General features: G+C 46.5%; 7 protein-coding genes across 7 annotated transcripts; 3 read left to right on the top strand and 4 right to left on the bottom strand.

Annotated features, from left to right (window-relative positions):
- The first annotated feature begins 4 nt into the window (after positions 1-4).
- On the top strand, positions 5-3,944 carry C8R40DRAFT_1082090 (fungal-specific transcription factor domain-containing protein). The gene is made up of 15 exons (XM_046227176.1): positions 5-273; positions 403-485; positions 551-570; positions 626-1,112; positions 1,191-1,553; positions 1,617-1,846; positions 1,896-2,058; positions 2,150-2,273; positions 2,343-2,422; positions 2,547-2,693; positions 2,749-2,888; positions 2,941-2,964; positions 3,020-3,450; positions 3,511-3,649; positions 3,713-3,944. Exons 1-15 carry the CDS (start codon positions 201-203, stop codon positions 3,801-3,803), a joined length of 2,595 nt encoding a protein of 864 aa, XP_046090591.1. The 5' UTR covers positions 5-200; the 3' UTR covers positions 3,804-3,944.
- Positions 3,945-4,064: 120 nt separating this feature from the next.
- On the bottom strand, positions 4,065-5,499 carry C8R40DRAFT_1034763 (WD40 repeat-like protein; the record flags this gene model as incomplete). The annotated part of the gene is made up of 4 exons (XM_046223454.1): positions 4,065-4,647; positions 4,713-5,130; positions 5,186-5,281; positions 5,337-5,499. 4 exons carry the CDS (start codon positions 5,497-5,499, stop codon positions 4,065-4,067), a joined length of 1,260 nt encoding a protein of 419 aa, XP_046090590.1.
- Positions 5,500-6,591: 1,092 nt separating this feature from the next.
- C8R40DRAFT_426833 (uncharacterized protein) lies at positions 6,592-8,963 on the bottom strand. Its single transcript, XM_046235032.1, has 9 exons — positions 8,791-8,963; positions 8,636-8,743; positions 8,519-8,585; positions 8,384-8,465; positions 8,262-8,328; positions 8,012-8,203; positions 7,823-7,949; positions 7,319-7,761; positions 6,592-7,261 (listed from the first exon to the last, which is right to left on the bottom strand). The coding sequence occupies exons 1-9, from the start codon at positions 8,917-8,919 to the stop codon at positions 6,770-6,772; spliced, it is 1,707 nt and encodes a 568-aa protein (XP_046090589.1). The 5' UTR covers positions 8,920-8,963; the 3' UTR covers positions 6,592-6,769.
- Positions 8,964-8,969: 6 nt separating this feature from the next.
- C8R40DRAFT_1233978 (uncharacterized protein) lies at positions 8,970-9,837 on the top strand. Its single transcript, XM_046233344.1, has 4 exons — positions 8,970-9,034; positions 9,091-9,378; positions 9,437-9,495; positions 9,547-9,837. The coding sequence occupies exons 1-4, from the start codon at positions 9,007-9,009 to the stop codon at positions 9,742-9,744; spliced, it is 573 nt and encodes a 190-aa protein (XP_046090588.1). The 5' UTR covers positions 8,970-9,006; the 3' UTR covers positions 9,745-9,837.
- Positions 9,838-11,761, bottom strand: C8R40DRAFT_1139970 (acid protease). Its single transcript, XM_046229465.1, has 9 exons — positions 11,509-11,761; positions 11,256-11,452; positions 11,169-11,183; positions 10,928-11,112; positions 10,593-10,862; positions 10,319-10,511; positions 10,119-10,259; positions 10,015-10,059; positions 9,838-9,956 (listed from the first exon to the last, which is right to left on the bottom strand). Exons 1-9 carry the CDS (start codon positions 11,694-11,696, stop codon positions 9,910-9,912), a joined length of 1,281 nt encoding a protein of 426 aa, XP_046090587.1. The 5' UTR covers positions 11,697-11,761; the 3' UTR covers positions 9,838-9,909.
- Positions 11,762-12,861: 1,100 nt separating this feature from the next.
- C8R40DRAFT_1035159 (uncharacterized protein) lies at positions 12,862-13,573 on the bottom strand (the record flags this gene model as incomplete). The annotated part of the gene is made up of 2 exons (XM_046223480.1): positions 12,862-13,245; positions 13,304-13,573. 2 exons carry the CDS (start codon positions 13,571-13,573, stop codon positions 12,862-12,864), a joined length of 654 nt encoding a protein of 217 aa, XP_046090586.1.
- Positions 13,574-15,125: 1,552 nt separating this feature from the next.
- C8R40DRAFT_427171 (uncharacterized protein) lies at positions 15,126-16,912 on the top strand. The gene is made up of 6 exons (XM_046235033.1): positions 15,126-15,346; positions 15,460-15,739; positions 15,796-16,169; positions 16,236-16,390; positions 16,487-16,793; positions 16,861-16,912. Exons 2-5 carry the CDS (start codon positions 15,591-15,593, stop codon positions 16,727-16,729), a joined length of 921 nt encoding a protein of 306 aa, XP_046090585.1. The 5' UTR covers positions 15,126-15,346; positions 15,460-15,590; the 3' UTR covers positions 16,730-16,793; positions 16,861-16,912.
- The last annotated feature ends 402 nt before the right edge of the window (positions 16,913-17,314 follow it).

Raw genomic sequence — 17,314 nt, 5'->3', positions numbered from 1 at the left:
CAGAATCTTTCTGTTACTCGATGGCTTCTAAGTCTATCTCATTAAATTTTTATTCAATGACATACTATATGGATCTAATAACAAGTATAGGCTGACTCAACAGCGTTCAATCCACAATACTACTTAACCAGGAGTCACGGCCTTCAGACTTTTATTCTTCTATCCCCCCGAGCTCCCTATCGGAGGTCTCTGGGCTCCCAATGGACTCAATCACTCGCAAGAAAGGAGCGAAACGACTTCAAAATAGCTGTGATAATTGTCGTAGGAAGAAGAGTAAGTCCGATCCTGTTGTTCTTCCAAGTTTCCTGGCCGAGGACACCGTCTTATAATTAACTTCTCCACAGTTCGATGTAAGTTCCGCAATATTTGTTCTGAGAACACCTTCGCTGAATTGAAGCTCAGGCGACAGCTCCACTATGCCGAACAAAGTTTGCACTGTATGCCTGAATGCAGGAATAGAGTGTAGACATACAAACACACCAAAGGTACGGCGATTTCTGCAGGCTGGAAAGCTAATCAAAGATATACTTACGCTACTTCCTAATGAAAGAAGCGTGGTCCTAAACCTAAGTCAGTGGCGATACGACTATCTGACCTCATGGGGTGTATGTTGATCTTGTCGCAGTCATACAGCTCAATCTGCATTGGTTCACGCTATATTGGCCGAACCGTTGACCTATCAAATACCTGAAAATTTTGCAGGAGTGCGAGAACTGCTAGTAGATATCTGCCACTACGTTCGCTCATTGGAGAAGGATATCGCCCGTTTACGACGTGCGGCTGTCTCAAGCTCTGGCTCGGCCGGGAGTCGACCTTCGCCGTCACCCTCCGCTCCGGATATCGAAGGCGTTCAGTCAACTTCAGACCCAATAATTTCGAAATCTGCTATCGGTACTGTCTTTTCGGATGAAGACAGCGACGATATAGACACTAATACTATTTCGGAAAACTTTAAACACCTCTCGCTATACCATTCCCGTCCCCGCCACTATGGTATGTCAAGTAACTTCGTTTTAGCACAGACTCTTCTCGAGGTAGATTTACAACATGGTCTCGACATCGGCCTTCTCCTAAAACGTTTCGAGCGGCCGTTGTTCTGGACCATCAATCCTGTGAGCGTATCCACATCCTTTGATTACTTGAACGCACTACTGATCATTGGCGATTGTTACTGCTTGTTATCTTTACAGTGGCAACGTGAGGTCCCATTCATGACACCTGACACTCCACTTGTCTTCCCGGACTCTGATCTTCTACATGAGCTTGTCAGCATATATTTTGCGGAATTTGACCCATATCTCCCGTTGCTCCATCGACAGACTTTTGAACAATGTATCAAAGACGGAACTCATCTACGTGAACGGTGTTTTGGGAAGGTCGTTCTGGCAGTATGTGCGCTGGCTTCGAGATACTCGAATGATCCGAGGAATATGATTCCTGGCGCACCGTGTCCTGAACACTCATTGGGGTGGCCGTGGTTCAAACAAGTTGCAGTTGTGCAAACAACATCTTTTATTGACCCCCCCAGGGTGTACAACCTGCAACTGTTCGTCGTAAGCTGTCAAGCTATGTATACGGCCCGATTCCCCTTCTTATAGTGACTCTTTATATCACAGCTCAGCGTCGTCTTTCTTCAAGGTACGACTACCTCCGAATCAAGTTGGATAATCATTGGCACTGCCATTCGCCTTGCTGAGGCCATAGGGGTACACCGGAAAGGCCCTGGACCTAGTCGACCACGAACCATCGAACGCGAATTATGGAACCGCGCATTTTGGGCATTGGTAAATATCGATGTCACCGTCAGCATGTTTCTTGGTCGTCCTCGAGCGACGACTTTTGACGAGTAAGTGATCGAGGCATCTGTCCACATGTTGTCGCTCATATTGAACCAGTATCGACCTCGAACTTCCAGCTGATTGCGATCAAGAATATTGGGAAAATCCTGAAGATCCTGAAAAAAATTTTATTCAGCCGGCTGGAAAGCCTTCTTTGATGTCGTTCTGGATTCACTACACGAAGTTGCAGCAAATTGCGGCTGCCGTTCATCGATTGATTGTAAGTCCCCCGCTGTATTGTCAAAACCTCCGAAGTCAAGTCTTCCATCAATGACCTCTGTTGACGTAATTCACCGATTTCAACACTTCAGTATCCTATCAAGAAACTGGACGTCTGGCGGAGAATGGGAATCAGTAGTAGAGCATGGCACCAAAGGGCCGTTACGGAGATCGATTCTTTGCTCAACCAATGGGTTGACAATATACCCGAGCATGGTAAGCAGTTATCTCTAAAGGTCTTTAAATAACCGTTGAATGATGTTAATTACTCGATGGATTGAACAGTCAGATGGGATCCGAAACGCAAGGACCCTGTATTCCGACAACAAAGTGTTATACTGTACACCACATACTACTGGGTACAGGTGCGTGATTGTCGATGAATATATTGTCAGTTACCTTCAATCACTAATACGCAAAATACAGATTCAGGTGCAGAAGACCTCTTATCGGTTGATTGTGTTGTTTGAATCATCTAGTCTTTTTTAGGTGCATAAAGCATTTATACCCCGTCCAGGACAAGAATCCATTCTCACCTTCCCGTCTTTGGCCATATGTGCAAACGCGGCCAGGTGTTGCATTCATGCTTCTGAATTCCAGTCTCCAAAGGTCCCAGTTTTACCTATACATGTACTTGTAAGGTTTCTATCATTTTCACATCTAGGATATCGATATTAAAAATACTTCACAGACGCCGTTGTTCAGTGCTGGGATCGTGTTACTCTTAAAGCTCTGGAGAGCAAAACATACGCCAGACATTGGAGTTGACAGTGAAAAAGAGCTGAAAGCTCTATATGAATGTTTTGACCTGTTGTCTCACTTCAGTCAACGGTAACTTTTGCAAGAATGAGCCAGTATTTCGATATTTACATCGTCATTTTAGATTCCAAAGTGCTGGTCGGTTTATGTATGCTTTCAGTTCGTTTTCCGAAAATGGACATTGACCCAAATATACGGCACAGTGATATTCTCAACGCAATCATATCCGTTGGCCACCTAGTTCCTGAAGAGCCTACTGGTAATAAGGAACAGGAACAGTACTCTCTGCCCTCCGCCTTGGACACTCCAGTTTCATACCCAAACGCCTTTAAGTTACCTGGGCATCACCCGAGTCGATCTAATCATTTAGGGCCTACTGAACCTGTTTCCGCTTCTGAGTTTATTCTTCCTTTCCACACTCGAGAACTTGGAGAAGGTGAATCATCGCTGTACTCCTCGCCTGATTTATATGGCCAGGTATCTTCGACCTCGTCTCTTACGGACGCCATCCCTTGGACTGCTTGCCCCGAAATTACTAACGGTGTTGTCATCCACGATGTCGCAGCCCCTCACGCAACGTCGTCTCAAGCTGAGCAATATGATCCAAAAGTTGTAGAATTTTACAATCAATACGGTATGCAGGGCGTCATTGCTTCCGTCGAATCGTACTCTAGTCCTTTTCATACACATACAGGCCTATTACCTGGTATGGAAATCCAGCACCTTGACCCCGGTCGGAGTGGGATTCAAAATGACTTGACGGTTCCCCGTCCACGTTGGAACGATTCAAGTGATAACTACTGGGGACCTGATTCTCGACCGAGTCCCGATGGGTAAGCTGAACTTCGAACTTGTAGAACGAACCTCAACCTCATCTGTTTGTTTTCTATCAATAGTTTAGGTCAAGATTGGAATCATTTTTTGTCGAATGTGGATGGGCTATTTCATTCAGCATCGGGCGATTTTTATGCATATCCTGTTACTTAGACAGTCTATGTGACACTCCTTGTACTTTCAAATAACCATTAGATAGTAGATTTTATCAGCTAGCCCTACGGCCAGTAACCAGCAATGTGGTATACGTATCAGAAGGCAAATTGCAACAAGCTCTGCGAAAGAAGAGATACCCAAAAAATTTAAGGTGTGAGTTTTGTGTCGAGGTTATCAAGCATTCCAAATTATTTTCGACAGCGCAGCCGCATCTGGTGTATTCTACGAAATAGCGTTCACACTGATGTGACCTACTATCTAGCTGCTAACTGACCAGCTCCATTTCCATTTGTAATCGTCAGGATCCTCCAAACATCTTCGATAGACGTCTACGTCAGGCCTCCAAATGCGAACCGTCCTATCATCAGCACAACTAGCTAACATCCCATCAGCCCAGTCTACAGCGTATACTTCACCAGTTTGGGCCTTCAGTTCCACACCAGGCGACGCTCGCGCATAAGGTTTCGCAGCTGCAGCAATATCGAATAATAGAGCGCTTTTCCCGCCGCCGCTCGCTAGCCACTCCCCACATGGAGAAACCGCCGATGAGATATAGAAAGAACCGTTGACTTGGATATTGGGATCAGTGAAGCTGATAGGCAGTGACGAGAGAGACGACGCGACGTAAGTGTGGATACGCGAATCGGCCCCTAGCGCGAACAGCAGTCCAGAACTGGGTCCTGTACCCTTTGTCAAACTCAGAATTCCTCGAGGTCGGCGTGATCCATGTAAAGTGGTGGGGTCAGTAGGAGTACAAAGGGATGGCGTGAACCGTTTGGATTTGGCTGTGGAACGTATTGTTGAACTCGACAAAAATCGTAGATCCCAACAACGTAAGACTCTGTAGGAAGCAGGAATCATCAGCTTCAATGGGGCGTGTATGAAAATAAGCTCAAGAGCACCTACCCATCTGATGATCCGCTGCTAACCAGATTCATGCCTTCATTCAAAATCAGGTTGGTGATAGTCTTAGGCGTATGTTGCTTTGTGCGGCGTCCGCTAGGCAGCAATGACTCATGTGCATTGGGAATGTTGAAGACAGACGATTGACCTAATGCATTACTTTGTCGAATACGAAGGTCCCAGATACAGATCATGCCGTCCCGCCCTCCTGAGCACACTAGAGAATCATTCGATGGATGCCATGCTGCGCGTTTGACGCTAGAAGCATGGCCGGTAAGTGTATGCAGCACTTGGGAGGTATTAATGCACGATATTCGAATGGATCTGTCTGCAGAGCACGTAGCCAAACAAGAGTCAGAGGCGCTCCATTTGACATCGTATACACCATTATCATGAGGCCGGAGAGTTGTTCGAATAGGTTCTTCAGAGTGAAAGGAAATGAGGACAAGTACAAGGTCACGAACTCGTCTACTGACCTGGGTCCCATTCACTCCGTTTTCGGGTGTCGAATATGTGCACCGCGCCCTCCTCCGTGGATACCGCCAGGTGAGACGTTCTTCCTGCCTTTGCAGCTATTTATGAGTAGCCTTAGCTATGATGTTAGAAAACAACACCACGTAGACGCACAATGGGAGTAAGAGCAGGCATAAGGTGGAGTTAATGATCCATTCTCAACAGAGTCGCATCGGAAAAAATCAGATTTATATGAAGATACGAAAGATTGAAGAATTGGTCGTGTTGAGACTGAGAATAAAATGAGTAATAAGTTTCGATATACGAAGTGCAACATCCGTACTATTGTTAAATATAGAATTGTAAGATGGCAGATTGCTACGCGCCATACTGAGCGGGGGACACGCACTACGACAGAAACGCGTTCGTGCACGTTCGACTAGAGTCTCCTCAGATTCATTCAGCCTGCTCTCATATCTAGCCGTAAGTTTTGCTCGTTTTGAGGGTGAATTGTCTTTTTCTTCAAACGGTCGTTTCGTGTTTGTTGGCGGAGTAGGAAGTTGAAGCCATGGATGGGAAGATTTACGGCGGTTGTCATCTTCATCTCCTGGTCGCCGAAGATTCGTAGAGTTATACAAAGTAGGAGGTTGTAGCGGAGAGGAACTTGGACTTGGAAGCATAATTGTTGTGATCAAGGTGTGGCAGAACTTGGGAAACCGCGTCCCATTCAATCAACACACTTGGTGAGTCAGATCACGTTACCGTCCCTTACTTTGGCAAATCACTCTTCATGACATCTAATTATATTGGGCTACATACATACGTATGTAGTTAAACAGCGACTCAGTCATGATCATTGATAGAATGACAACGCTCAACTCTTCCCAGCCAACCTTGTTGATCTTCTAAGTGTTGAACTACCACTCGCTGGAGTTGAAGGTAGACTACGAGTGGTAGGTGACACAGGGACCACACTCCAATCGGCGGTACTTTTCCTTGAGCGTTCTTTCTTGCGAGCAGGTCGACGTTGCGGAGTTGAAGTATTTCCAATACCATGCTCAATATTTGTCGCAGATTCAACTCCGGTTTCGGATGAGTTTTTGTTCTGCACAGAGACAGTGTTTTTCGAGGGGGTTAGTGACATCGTATCGCTCAACTCCTCTCGCCGGCGTTTGCGGCTCAACGGCGACCCAGTCGCGAGGCTGTGGCTACCGGCTCTCTCAGAGGGATCCGGACCTTCAATGTCGGACATAACTTCCGCAGCCGCACCGGTGATAATCTTGAGTGCAGGATTGGTGTTTGCTTCCAATTCTCTGACTCTCCCCTCCCCTTCCCAACCTTGGACTAGGCCATCTGCTTCCCGTCCACTGACCTGTGTCCCTGCTTCCCATCCCTTTTCTGCGCCCCACCCTGTGACTTGACTTTCAATACTGCTATGACCTTCTGCTTCCCATCCTCTTATCTGAGCTTGACTTAGTACAGAAGTAACACCCCTTGTTGGTTGCAAGGTCTCTAAATTTTCTGTGGACAGTACAGCGGCACGTCGATGAGATGGGCGTTTTCGTGCCGGACGGGGAGGCTAGAAGGATTGAGATTCAATTGCATTATCAAGAGAAGGAGAATGCAGAGCTCACAGCGGTAGCAGACGATGATATCACAGAACTTGTAACAACAGCAGAATTGGAAGAGAAAGGTTGTTGTTCGTTATCGTGCGAATTGTGTGTGGTATTGGTATGAGAGGTCATCGATTGAGGTGGTACATTCGTCTTTGCCTTTGATTTTGGCTTGGGTCTCGGTTTAGCCAATGCCAGGGAAGATTCTGAAGGTTGCGCTATAGAAACGTTCGGGGAGGTAGATGATTGCGCAATGGAAGTTGGCGCAAGTTGTAAAATCGGAGGATGAGAATCACTTGTAATGAAACTGAGGGCATGCCTGGATCCAGAAGGCGCAAGGCTCAAATACGCGTTAGGACTAAGATCAGGTAGCGGAGGCGCAGATGGTTTAGACGGCTGGTCATTTGTAATGGAAACAGAATGGGAGCTGCGATTGGTATCGGTTGATAGAGTACCATTCTTGAGCTTCTTGTACCTGATGCGACACTAAAGTACAATATTATCGGTTTATCAAAGAGGTAAAACTGAAAAAACAAGGCATACTTGAACATTGGTGTGGACCCCACCCGTGGCTGCACTAATTTTCTGCCACTTGTTTCCCATTTCTCCTACCATCCGAACCAACTCTTCATCTTCTTCCTTCGTCCATTCGGACCTCGCAATGGCCTCCCTCCGTTCATCTCCCTCCGTCTCTTGTACTGAGTTTCCATCATCATCCTCCGCTTTCGCCTTGGCTTTGCCCTTATTGATTTGACCCTTAGCTTTGATTCTTTCTAAATACCTCTCTCTACACATCTCGTTTGTTCGACCAGGTATGTGCCTCGCAACATCAGGCCAGCTAGATGATCCCAGCACACTGACAATTTCATTCAACCGTTCGTCCTCAGCACTGCTCCAAGGAGATTTATTCAACAATGGATCAAGAGAGCGATTGTACCGCATCTGACATTGAACGGAGGTAACATTCGGCGAGACATGGATGGCCACTTGATATAATGATTCAGGATTAAAAAATTTCAACTTCCAGCAGGAAAATTTTGTACTGACCGAGAGCCCAATTTTCAATTCCATACACTTGAACAGCTTCGAACAGCTTTCTATCAGCTTCTGGGGCCCATGTATGATTCACTCTCTTGAACCCGTGGCGCATACAATCTATTGGCGTACGGTTAGTCTATAGGGAAAAGAAAGAGATCAGCATCCACCAGGATCGCGCAGCAGGCAAACAGGACGAACACCTAATTCCTGAGCGACATCTACCCAATCCAATTCATACTCCTCATCTTTTTCCTTTTCCGCGACGATTTCTTTCAACTTCTTCAGTTCGTCCAAAGTCCAATCATCATGACATATTCCCGGGCGCTGATACCCAAGCCATTTGGTTTTGCATTCGCGGTCGCTGCGAAGAAAATACGATGCATCAGAGACCTGAACCGAAAGAAATCTGTGAGCATGCCCAAGAAGGGATTAGAAGGCGAATGTGGACCTTCTCAGCAATTGTCTTCCAGTTTAGTCTATCGGTATTAGTTGTGAGATCTATGGCACTGGACGTACTACAAAACTAGACAAATCAGCATTATCAAAAGTGAAAAGTCGCTGGTAACTCGCCTTCCTTGACCCTCCAGAACCCTCAGACGTCGGAATTCAGCTGTAACCGCATCCGTAAGGGTATCTAATTCCTTAGGCCTCACTAGAAATGCGCCGCATCAGACACAATGGCTTCAAAAAAATCAAATCGCGTACTAGCATGAGTGACCGTAGATTTGCAATATCTGGACCGCTTGATGGCTTCGCTGAAGAATGGTGAAACCTCAAGAGAGTTCAGAAAACAAGATAGATTGCGGAAAAGCGAAAACATACGGGGTTCAAAAACTCATGCTCTGGGATAGGACCAGTGGCGCGTGAAGCACCCTGTATTTCTACATCACCAGGTTGTTCGCTGTCGGAGTCGCCGACGTCTGCTGCTGCCTAGTAATATTTGTTACTGATACGATAATGAATCAGTTAAGACTAACCAAAAGTTTATCAATTTCCTGTAGCTCAGCGGTTAAGCGTTGGCTATATTTTTCAAGAGCATACTGGTGCTTTGTATTGGATTGAACTGCAGTAAATATTTGTTGACGAGTGGAGCCTGCGGATAACATCTTTCGCCATGAAGGACAAGAAAAAATTCAGGCGGCAATTCTCCAAGGCGCTAAATTTCTTTCCTTTTACCACGTAACCCCGCAGAAATGGCCAATGCCTCCGCAAAACGCATCGGTAAGTTCTAGTATCATTACTCAAATTATGCATCATAAATTTCAGGAAAATACCAGCCAATCAGAATGAGGCCACAGTGAAACATCTTCGCCTTGGACTTTTTCTCCCAACTATCCTCTCTCTCCTTCTGCGTTTTCTCTTCCGTCGCAATTCCCTTCCTCCGTCCAAAGGCTCTTTGGCTTTGTACCTGGGGACCTTCTTTCCAGGGTTCTTCTTATCAAAATACCTTATTAAAACTGGTACGACTCGACGTGATCCAACAACAGGAACCCTCATTTCATACGGAGAGGATTTAAATCAACCTGGCTTGACCGAATGGGCTTTTGACGTTTTGTATATTACCTGTGAGTCCGCTCTCTGACCTGATCACGTATCATCTATTGCTTAACCTCATCTCACTAGGGGCTTGTCAGATCGGCAGTGGTGCCTTTGGTGAATGGTTCTGGTGGTTGTACACCGTGGTTCGTGTTAATATGCCGGCCATAAACCTTCTTATTCAATCTCACTGATAGATCCCCCTCTACGCAATATACAAGCTCTGGGTTTCTGTCATATCACCGTTTGTTCTAGGTCGAGGTTCGCCCTTCTCCCCGAGTGATTCCAAGTCCGAAGCAACTCCAGAAGAGACTGGTACCAGTAAACGACAAGAAAAGCTTCGGAAACGGAGCGAAAGAGGAGATCCAAGGGTTCGAACACAAGCCAGAAAATGACTTTGCGTTCTTCTTGGTCATACCGACAACAGGTTATCTGCTGTACATCCACATCTTATTGTTATTATCACAATATAACCAATACATTTATCATACACTGGTATGAATTCATAGTCGAAGGATGTGTGATTCATATCGAAGTTTGTCATGTCTTTCTAGTACCACTCAAGTCAATGTTGCAAAGCCTACTTGTGTGTTGCCAACATCGAAGCCTGGTGAGTAGAGATGAATATCAGAGAGTTAACGGTACAAATATCGAGCGAAACGCACTGGTGTACACATTCTGCAGGAACACGTCTCCTGTAACCCAGAAATCTAGGTTTCAATTCGCTAAGATTAGGTCGGAGGAGCTCTCAATGTAACTGAACACTCACTGCCTAGATCGGAAGCAGACACGCCCCCGACACAATCATTTGATCCAAGAGAAACGAGACCAAGATTGAAGGTGTCTGGCGACAGAGTGAATGCTTTTCCGGCAAAAGTTAGACTAACCGAAGGAATATCATCGCATGGAACTACAAAAAACAAAACAGGTTAACTGGATGAAGGGAGTCCTTCATTGCGAATGAGTAACACTTGCCGGTGAAGAATCCTGGTCCAAGAGTTTCCGAGGCATCTTTAGAACCCGGAATCGCAGCATAAAATGCAGCCACATTGTCTGGGTCACCAACAATCAATGTCGTCCCCGTGTCCACAACCGCGCTCAGGTCTGACACTGCCGCTTTGTCGTTGACATTGACCGACTGAAGATCAATCTGCCAAAAGCCCTGTGGAGAGAGGCGAGTAGGTCATAAGCGAGCTGCTGCGCGAAACCAGGCGAAACCATTGCTGGAAAAAGATTTTCTTACCACTTGCGTAACAGGGTTCGTCGTAAAATCACCCTGGAACAACGCTGTGTCCACACCTCCCAAGAATAACTCAGACCCGGTCGTTGCTAATTTTACTCCGAATTCCGGGGCAGTAACAACACCTTGGGCGACGAGCGTCTGGAAGACCGGAACGGCTTGGAATACCGATATTTCCTGGAAGGCCATTCCCATGAGGCCATCTGGGGGGAACTCGTCAATCTCGAATCCCGGAGAATATTGAGTCGCTGCTCCAACGGTTTGGGACGTTGCCTACGGAAACCATTCTCGTACATGAGCAAACAAATGCATTGAACATACAGAGAAAGGAGACTGACCGTAAGTCCTGCAACAGTCACGGTATCTTTGAAGATATCAGCATTGACAGTCGAGCCATCTCCGAATGCAAGAGATGCCCGCGAATTCTGATTAACAGCGGAAGAGCTGGCAGCAGTGTTGAAGATGGTGTGTCCTCTGCAGGTTGTACCACAGTTCTGTCCTGGAAGGAACAAATCGCTGCTACCTAGGAACATACGGTCTTCGGGATACACCCTTCTTCAGCAAGGAACATAGACATACCCGTATCAAAGTCCACTGCGAATGGAAAAGTAAATTTCACATTAGTGCAACGCAGGGTATCAGACCCACTGGAAATCTTCTACTTACCAGTAAAATGAACAGGTGGCGTCCCAACTGAAATGGCGCCTTGCCAAAGGCTACCGTCTTCATCATCAGTCAAAGGGTCGGCACCTGTGGCGCGCTTCCGATTGTTCAAGTCGGTGGAATTCGCTAAATTCTTGGTGTCACTAGGGTGAGCAGAGCCTGTGTTTCGCTGGAAAGCCGAGAAGCCTCGAGCCAGTTTGCTTTAAGTCCAATGATATTCAGGATCTAGACACGATATCCGCAAGGGTTTGCCTACCTTCTGGTCCTAGCCAACTCGTTTTGAAGAGCAGAAGCAGAAACCACGCCTTGGTCATTCACCAACTTTGAAGCGCGCTTGCTAAGTGGAATCTTTGCATTTATCGATGGAGGAGTTGACGTCGGTGTACCAATGACAGAAGTTATTAATGGTAGAATAACAACCAGTGCAAAAGCGGTCGGCCGCATGTTGATGCCACTGTATGTCTAGAGGTTTAGAAAAACTAGGGAGACGAGGCTCGAGGCTCGAAAATACTCAAGCAGCTCAACTACTCGAAGGCTCCATATAAATGATTTTCAGTCAATTCTCGTTGTCTTACAATTTGGTACATACTATTCGTAGAAACCAATAGGAGTGGCTGCAGGTGGAAATCATGATCTTGTGAAGTGAAGTGGAAGTCTGGAAGCTTTCCGACTAGAGGGAACCCGAACGGTGGAGCGAAAGAGTGCACCTGTTCCCAGATGGAGCCCATACAGTGGGTAGCATCTTGAAGGATGATATCATACATGTTGTTTATGGAGGTCTAAGGTTCTCAAGCTACGACTGCGCAGGAAGAACCGCAAGAAGGCGGTTGAAGGGTCCGCTACTTGAAGGTTGATAAATCAGTCGATGTTGAACTTGGAAAATAGAGGTGAACCCACAAGATTGGTCCAGAATCGAAAATTCACAAAGAAAAGTGTCTGTACTTATTGGACGTTCAACGTTCAAGGATTGTTTATGATTGAATCCGGCAAGTCAAAGTTGTCTTCGGGCGATGCATGTCTTGGTCGTATATGGACTGGAGCATGCACGAAGGAATGATATTAGAACCGGCTAGACACCGCGCCACCATTCGACAGACTGGGTCACCGAAGAAAAACTTACCGGCAAAGATCCACAGGAGGTACATATGTATTTGAGACTTCAGTAAGCAAATGCCTGTAAATGCACATGTTCGGAGTTAACAACTTACGAGAGGATCTTCCTAGTGTCCAGTCAAGCTGTCAGTGATAGCCATTTTCGAGAAAAGCGACGAGGATAGATAGCATACGATAACTATAGCACAGCCGTACATGATTACAGAAAAAGCAAGACAATGATTCCTAATAAGCATAGCAAAACCAAGAAAAAAAGCAAAGAAATACATTCGTTGTGATACAGAATATAAGAAATTTCCTACCAATCCACCCGGAAGAATTGCCACCATTTGCGTTTCTTCTTTGGTTTCCCTGGCTCTTCGATAATCATAGGATATGCATCCGCATATTCGGTACGCGAAGGTAACGAAGCTCTTCGAAGGCGGCGTGAAGATCCAGATTGTTTCTGAATTTGCGTGGGCTGTGATCGAGGGTACCTAATAGAAACAGGAGGTCGTTAGTTACAAGACTCGGGAAACAAAGCACCAGAAGTAGCAACATACTCATCTACATGTACAACATAATCTTCCTCCCTTCTCAGTGCTGCCAAGGCGAGTGATACCTCGGCTTGTAGCATTAAACGCATGTTGTTAGGAACGTTGATCTTTCGTCTCCACATAGCGACGCTGTTGCCACTTTGCGATGGCAAGAATACAAAGACGATAGCTTGGGCTGTGGGATCGTAAAATGCAGCAGATTCCTGTATGATCTTGTCTCTGGTTTCCTGGAGATGATCGAATGTAAGCCAGTCAAATGCAGGCTCATTCTTGCCACCGGGTATTCGATAGTCGGCGTTTGCGATCAAAGCTCCACGTTCCCGACTTTGTAAAAACCTATGAAGCTGAACGGTTACAATCAGGATGATTCCAGGGAGAAGCAAATAGTCAGATAGGGCTTACCCCATAGGTACCTAAATCGCGAGACACAGTCTCAATCCATGTTAATAACGACTCCACGCGTTCGTCCTTGTTTGGGGGAAACATCCAATGGATTCGATCTTTCGCTTTGCGCGCTCGACCAAATAATGCTTGTTGTGCAGGCATCAAAGCTGCCCCCTTCGAATCGTGGAACTGGACATTGGTATACTCGTTTATTTTGTTGCGAGGAAGACCAGTATTCAATGAAGTCGTCGTACCATTATAGGCATGAGCAAGAGTCTTGGAAGGCATAGTGTATGAGGTGTCCCTTGGTTTACCCGATCCCCACAAATTAGCGATTGATACTTTGGAGGACTCTGACCCTCTGGCACTTGGAGCGAAGGATTCGGAACCCCACCCGCCTCCGCCTTTACTTGACCTCGAAGTAAAATGTACCTTACGGTCATCCTCTTCGTAATCCTCTTCGTCTTCTTCTGGGATCGGTCCCCAGCCACTGGCTGTACCCCACTCGCCAGCACCGTTTTCCCATCCGACAGAATCTTCCCCCCAATCACCAACATCTTTGCTTCGACCTCCTGCGTCATTTTCCCACCCGACTGAATCTTTACCCCAGCCACCATAATCTTTCGCCCGGACACCAGTGTCATTTCCCTTTCCAGATGAATCCTTGCCCCAGATACCAGTGCTAGCGGCACCCCATGTATCTTGATACTCCGACTGTGAACGCTGATGTCTTGGTGGTTCATTCTGCGACTTTTTCTCCTTCTTGCTATATGACGGCCATTGGGAAGGCGGTGCCGCGGCAAAAGCACTAGCAGTCTGTTTAGGATGGGGCATAGGTTTCTGATGGTATGGATTGACGGCAGGTTGCTGCTGCCTGAGCTTCTGTTGTTGTTGTGCAGCAGCTAGATATCCATTCTGTGATGACGGCTGGCTCAGTAACGAGTTTAGAATTTGGGAATGCTGTTGGTGGGAGAGATTAGGCTTGCTGGCTCCAACGACATGAGTAGTAGCAGCTATAGAAGGTACTTTGGACAAGTGGCTGACTTCTTTGCCCCAAGATTTCCAGCCAGGTTGAGTTGGCTGAGACTTACTTGGGTTCGATGTACTTGGCTGTACACCCCAAGAACTGGCGTTAGTTGTCGGGCCCCATCCGGGTTCTTCTTGTTCCCACTCTTGTTCCTCTTCTTCGTCCCACTCTTCATCTCCATACTCTTCGTCTTCTTCATCTTCTTCTGGTATACCACCTCCCCAGCCATCTGCAGCTCCTCCACCCCACCCTGCGTCATTTCCTCCCCATCCGCCAGCCCAATTTACTGATTTGGAAGCAGTAGATGATTTCTGTTCTTTAACCGCGGTCTTCATCGGGTGGGATTCATGGGGAACATTTGTTCCCCATGCTGTAGCAGCAGCCAAGGAAGCAGACGGCCAAGCTGCTGGGCTGGATCCAGCTTTTGTAGATAAATGTTCGTCTGGGAAACCACCATGACCTATTGGTTTTTGACGACGAAGAGGTCGTTGACTCATCAGTTAATGATTAATGATTGTTCAAGGTCAAGGAGATATAACAGAATAGACGCGCGCCCAGGTCACTGTACATATAGCTGTGTATATTTTCCAAACAAGTACATTGAAAGACTGACCCATTTCCATCATTCCACTAACTCCGTCATCATATACTTTTGGGGGTTCCTCGGGAAGAGCAGCAAGAGGAACTGTTGTTGTTTGAGGCTGAGGCTGTATAAAATCTTGTTTTTGCTTTCCTTTTTTGCCTTTAGCCATCGAGTAACGATGGATGTATATACAGAGAGTTACTAAGACGTAAAAATTTAATTACAAAGGCCGAGTGCGCCTCAATTGATCGGCGGCGCAGCGCGTCAGTCACATCAGAAATAACAAAATTGTCACAATATATTTACCTGTTCAAGGCTGTTCAATGTTCAAAGGATCTGCAATGTACAGTGTGTATCTCTTCAAATCATTCCTCACTTATGATTTTGATTTCTACGGATAAGGCTAAGAAAATATCTGGAAAATATTACCAGCATAAGGTATCATACAAAAGTGAGCGCACCGGTCACTAAGGATCGGGCGTTGCGATAAAAATGCGTTGATCCAGGTTGATCCACTGCCCTGTAGTCCAGCTATTTAACCGACCTGACTAAAATTATAAATAGGAAATTCCAATCAAAGCTCGGGTTTCCAGCTTGCTTTCTTTCTTCTTCCCTTCAGCAGCCCCCCATTTCCACTGAGCAGTAACGTCTGAGACGGAAGCTTGACTGTGTCTTGCTTCATAGCTGCTAGTGCAATGTTCTCACTACGGAGCTGGTACTTCATCATATTTTTTGTGCTCGTTCGTTGCAGATGCGAATCTGCGACGCTGGAGAGCAAAGACGTCACCGGCCTTGATTTCTATGGAGGCGAGAAGTCACCAGTACCTGCGAAGCGTAACGACTTGTGAGCGCACAAATAACTCTTATATCTATCAATGTCTAATCAATCCCGCAATATAGGACTGGCGTTACCCAGCTGCTGCGTAGAGCTACTTCCAATTCAGATTCAACAGCTTTCGCAATTCTCACCGGATGTGTCGCCGGAATTTTGATCCTCCTGGTGCTCTTTGTCTTTATCTGGACCAGGCTCAAACGCCGCCGAATTCTGGACGTAGAGAAAGGTGTGGTTAGCTCGGACACTGAAGTGCCGTCTTCCATACCGCCCTCCAAATCATCTCTCAAACTGTCCCCACGGTCCTCATCAAATAGGAGTAGTTGGGCCTTCCTGCAACTGCGCTTCGCACGAAGGAAACTATGGGACTCAATAGAGAAGGAATCGCCCAAGGCTTACCCTTACCCATTCCCTGATCCCGACGGCACGACGGGTCCCGAGCGTGAGGAATCCCTAATATTTCACGGCATTCCTGCACTCTCGAAACCTGAAGCTGCCATCATCCCAGATCAATCCTCTGTGGCGCACCCACGAACGAGCAGAGAAAAGAACATGCCTTGTACAGTTCTTCTTCCAGTGGAGGGAGGTGTATTGTCCGTCCCTGCGTCGATGGCGCATGAAACTGACGATGATGAGATGGTCACTCACTCCAACCGACGGGAGGTACGTTTTGCTCCTGTTGCTGTGCAGATACCCACGGTATCCCCTGGTGGCAATGGAAACGCAATCGTAGCCCAAACAATCATTGCCAATAAACAGAAACCACGACAGGGTCATAGCCCGACAGACTCACTTTCTCGTTCGCCTACCCGTTCCAGGAAGGGATCTTTATTGTCAGGACCACCTCTGACGGTGCAACAACTTACACCAACTTCCCCAACTGAAGAGAACTCAGTAGACATAGCTTCTTATTATGCATCTGCGCACACGTCGGGTCAGACGTTGGAAGAAGAGCTGAGTAGGATGTTATCCGAGCAGGAAGAAACTCAAAGAAATCAATAGGAGTACTTCAATGGGAAGTGGCGTCTTAGTGATAAAAGAAGTATTGTTGAATTTTGTACAGAAAGTAACTACCAAGAACGCTGATTCTAGAAAGTTGAAACTCGCTGACCGATCGAATCCCTTTATGAAAGCACCAGTCACCTCATGCGCGTTGACATATAGCGGAATCGGAGTCGGAGCCAAGGTTCTCTGGACCATTGCTGCATGACCCTACCCTGTAAGCTTCCGGCGTAACAAAAGATGGAGGGGGCTTCACAATTCCTTAACCGAAGGTCTGGGGCATACTGGAATTTCCATTTTCAGATAATTGGGATATCTACGATAGATAGAATTGACGGGCTCGGAGGATTCACGCCCATGACTTGCTCATGACATAAAGTATCGAGACTCAAGAGAGAGAAAGTCAAGCTGACCGAAAGGTTGTTTTTGTTTGAATGAATCTTGCACCATTTGCACGAGTGAAAGCATCCAGTTCTCTCATGCCAAGCAAAAATGTCCATGGATGCAGAATCTCCATTGGGTATATGCTACCTCCGGGCGATTTGGGAGTATATGCCTTAACCTCTGTGTTTTGCACCACGCAAT

The sequence above is a fragment of the Lentinula edodes genome (assembly GCF_021015755.1).
Source record: "Lentinula edodes strain Le(Bin) 0899 ss11 chromosome Unknown C8R40scaffold_3, whole genome shotgun sequence".
Taxonomy (NCBI): domain Eukaryota; kingdom Fungi; phylum Basidiomycota; class Agaricomycetes; order Agaricales; family Omphalotaceae; genus Lentinula; species Lentinula edodes.
Note: the sequence above shows the minus strand (reverse complement) of the source record. Positions and strands in the feature narration are given on the sequence as shown.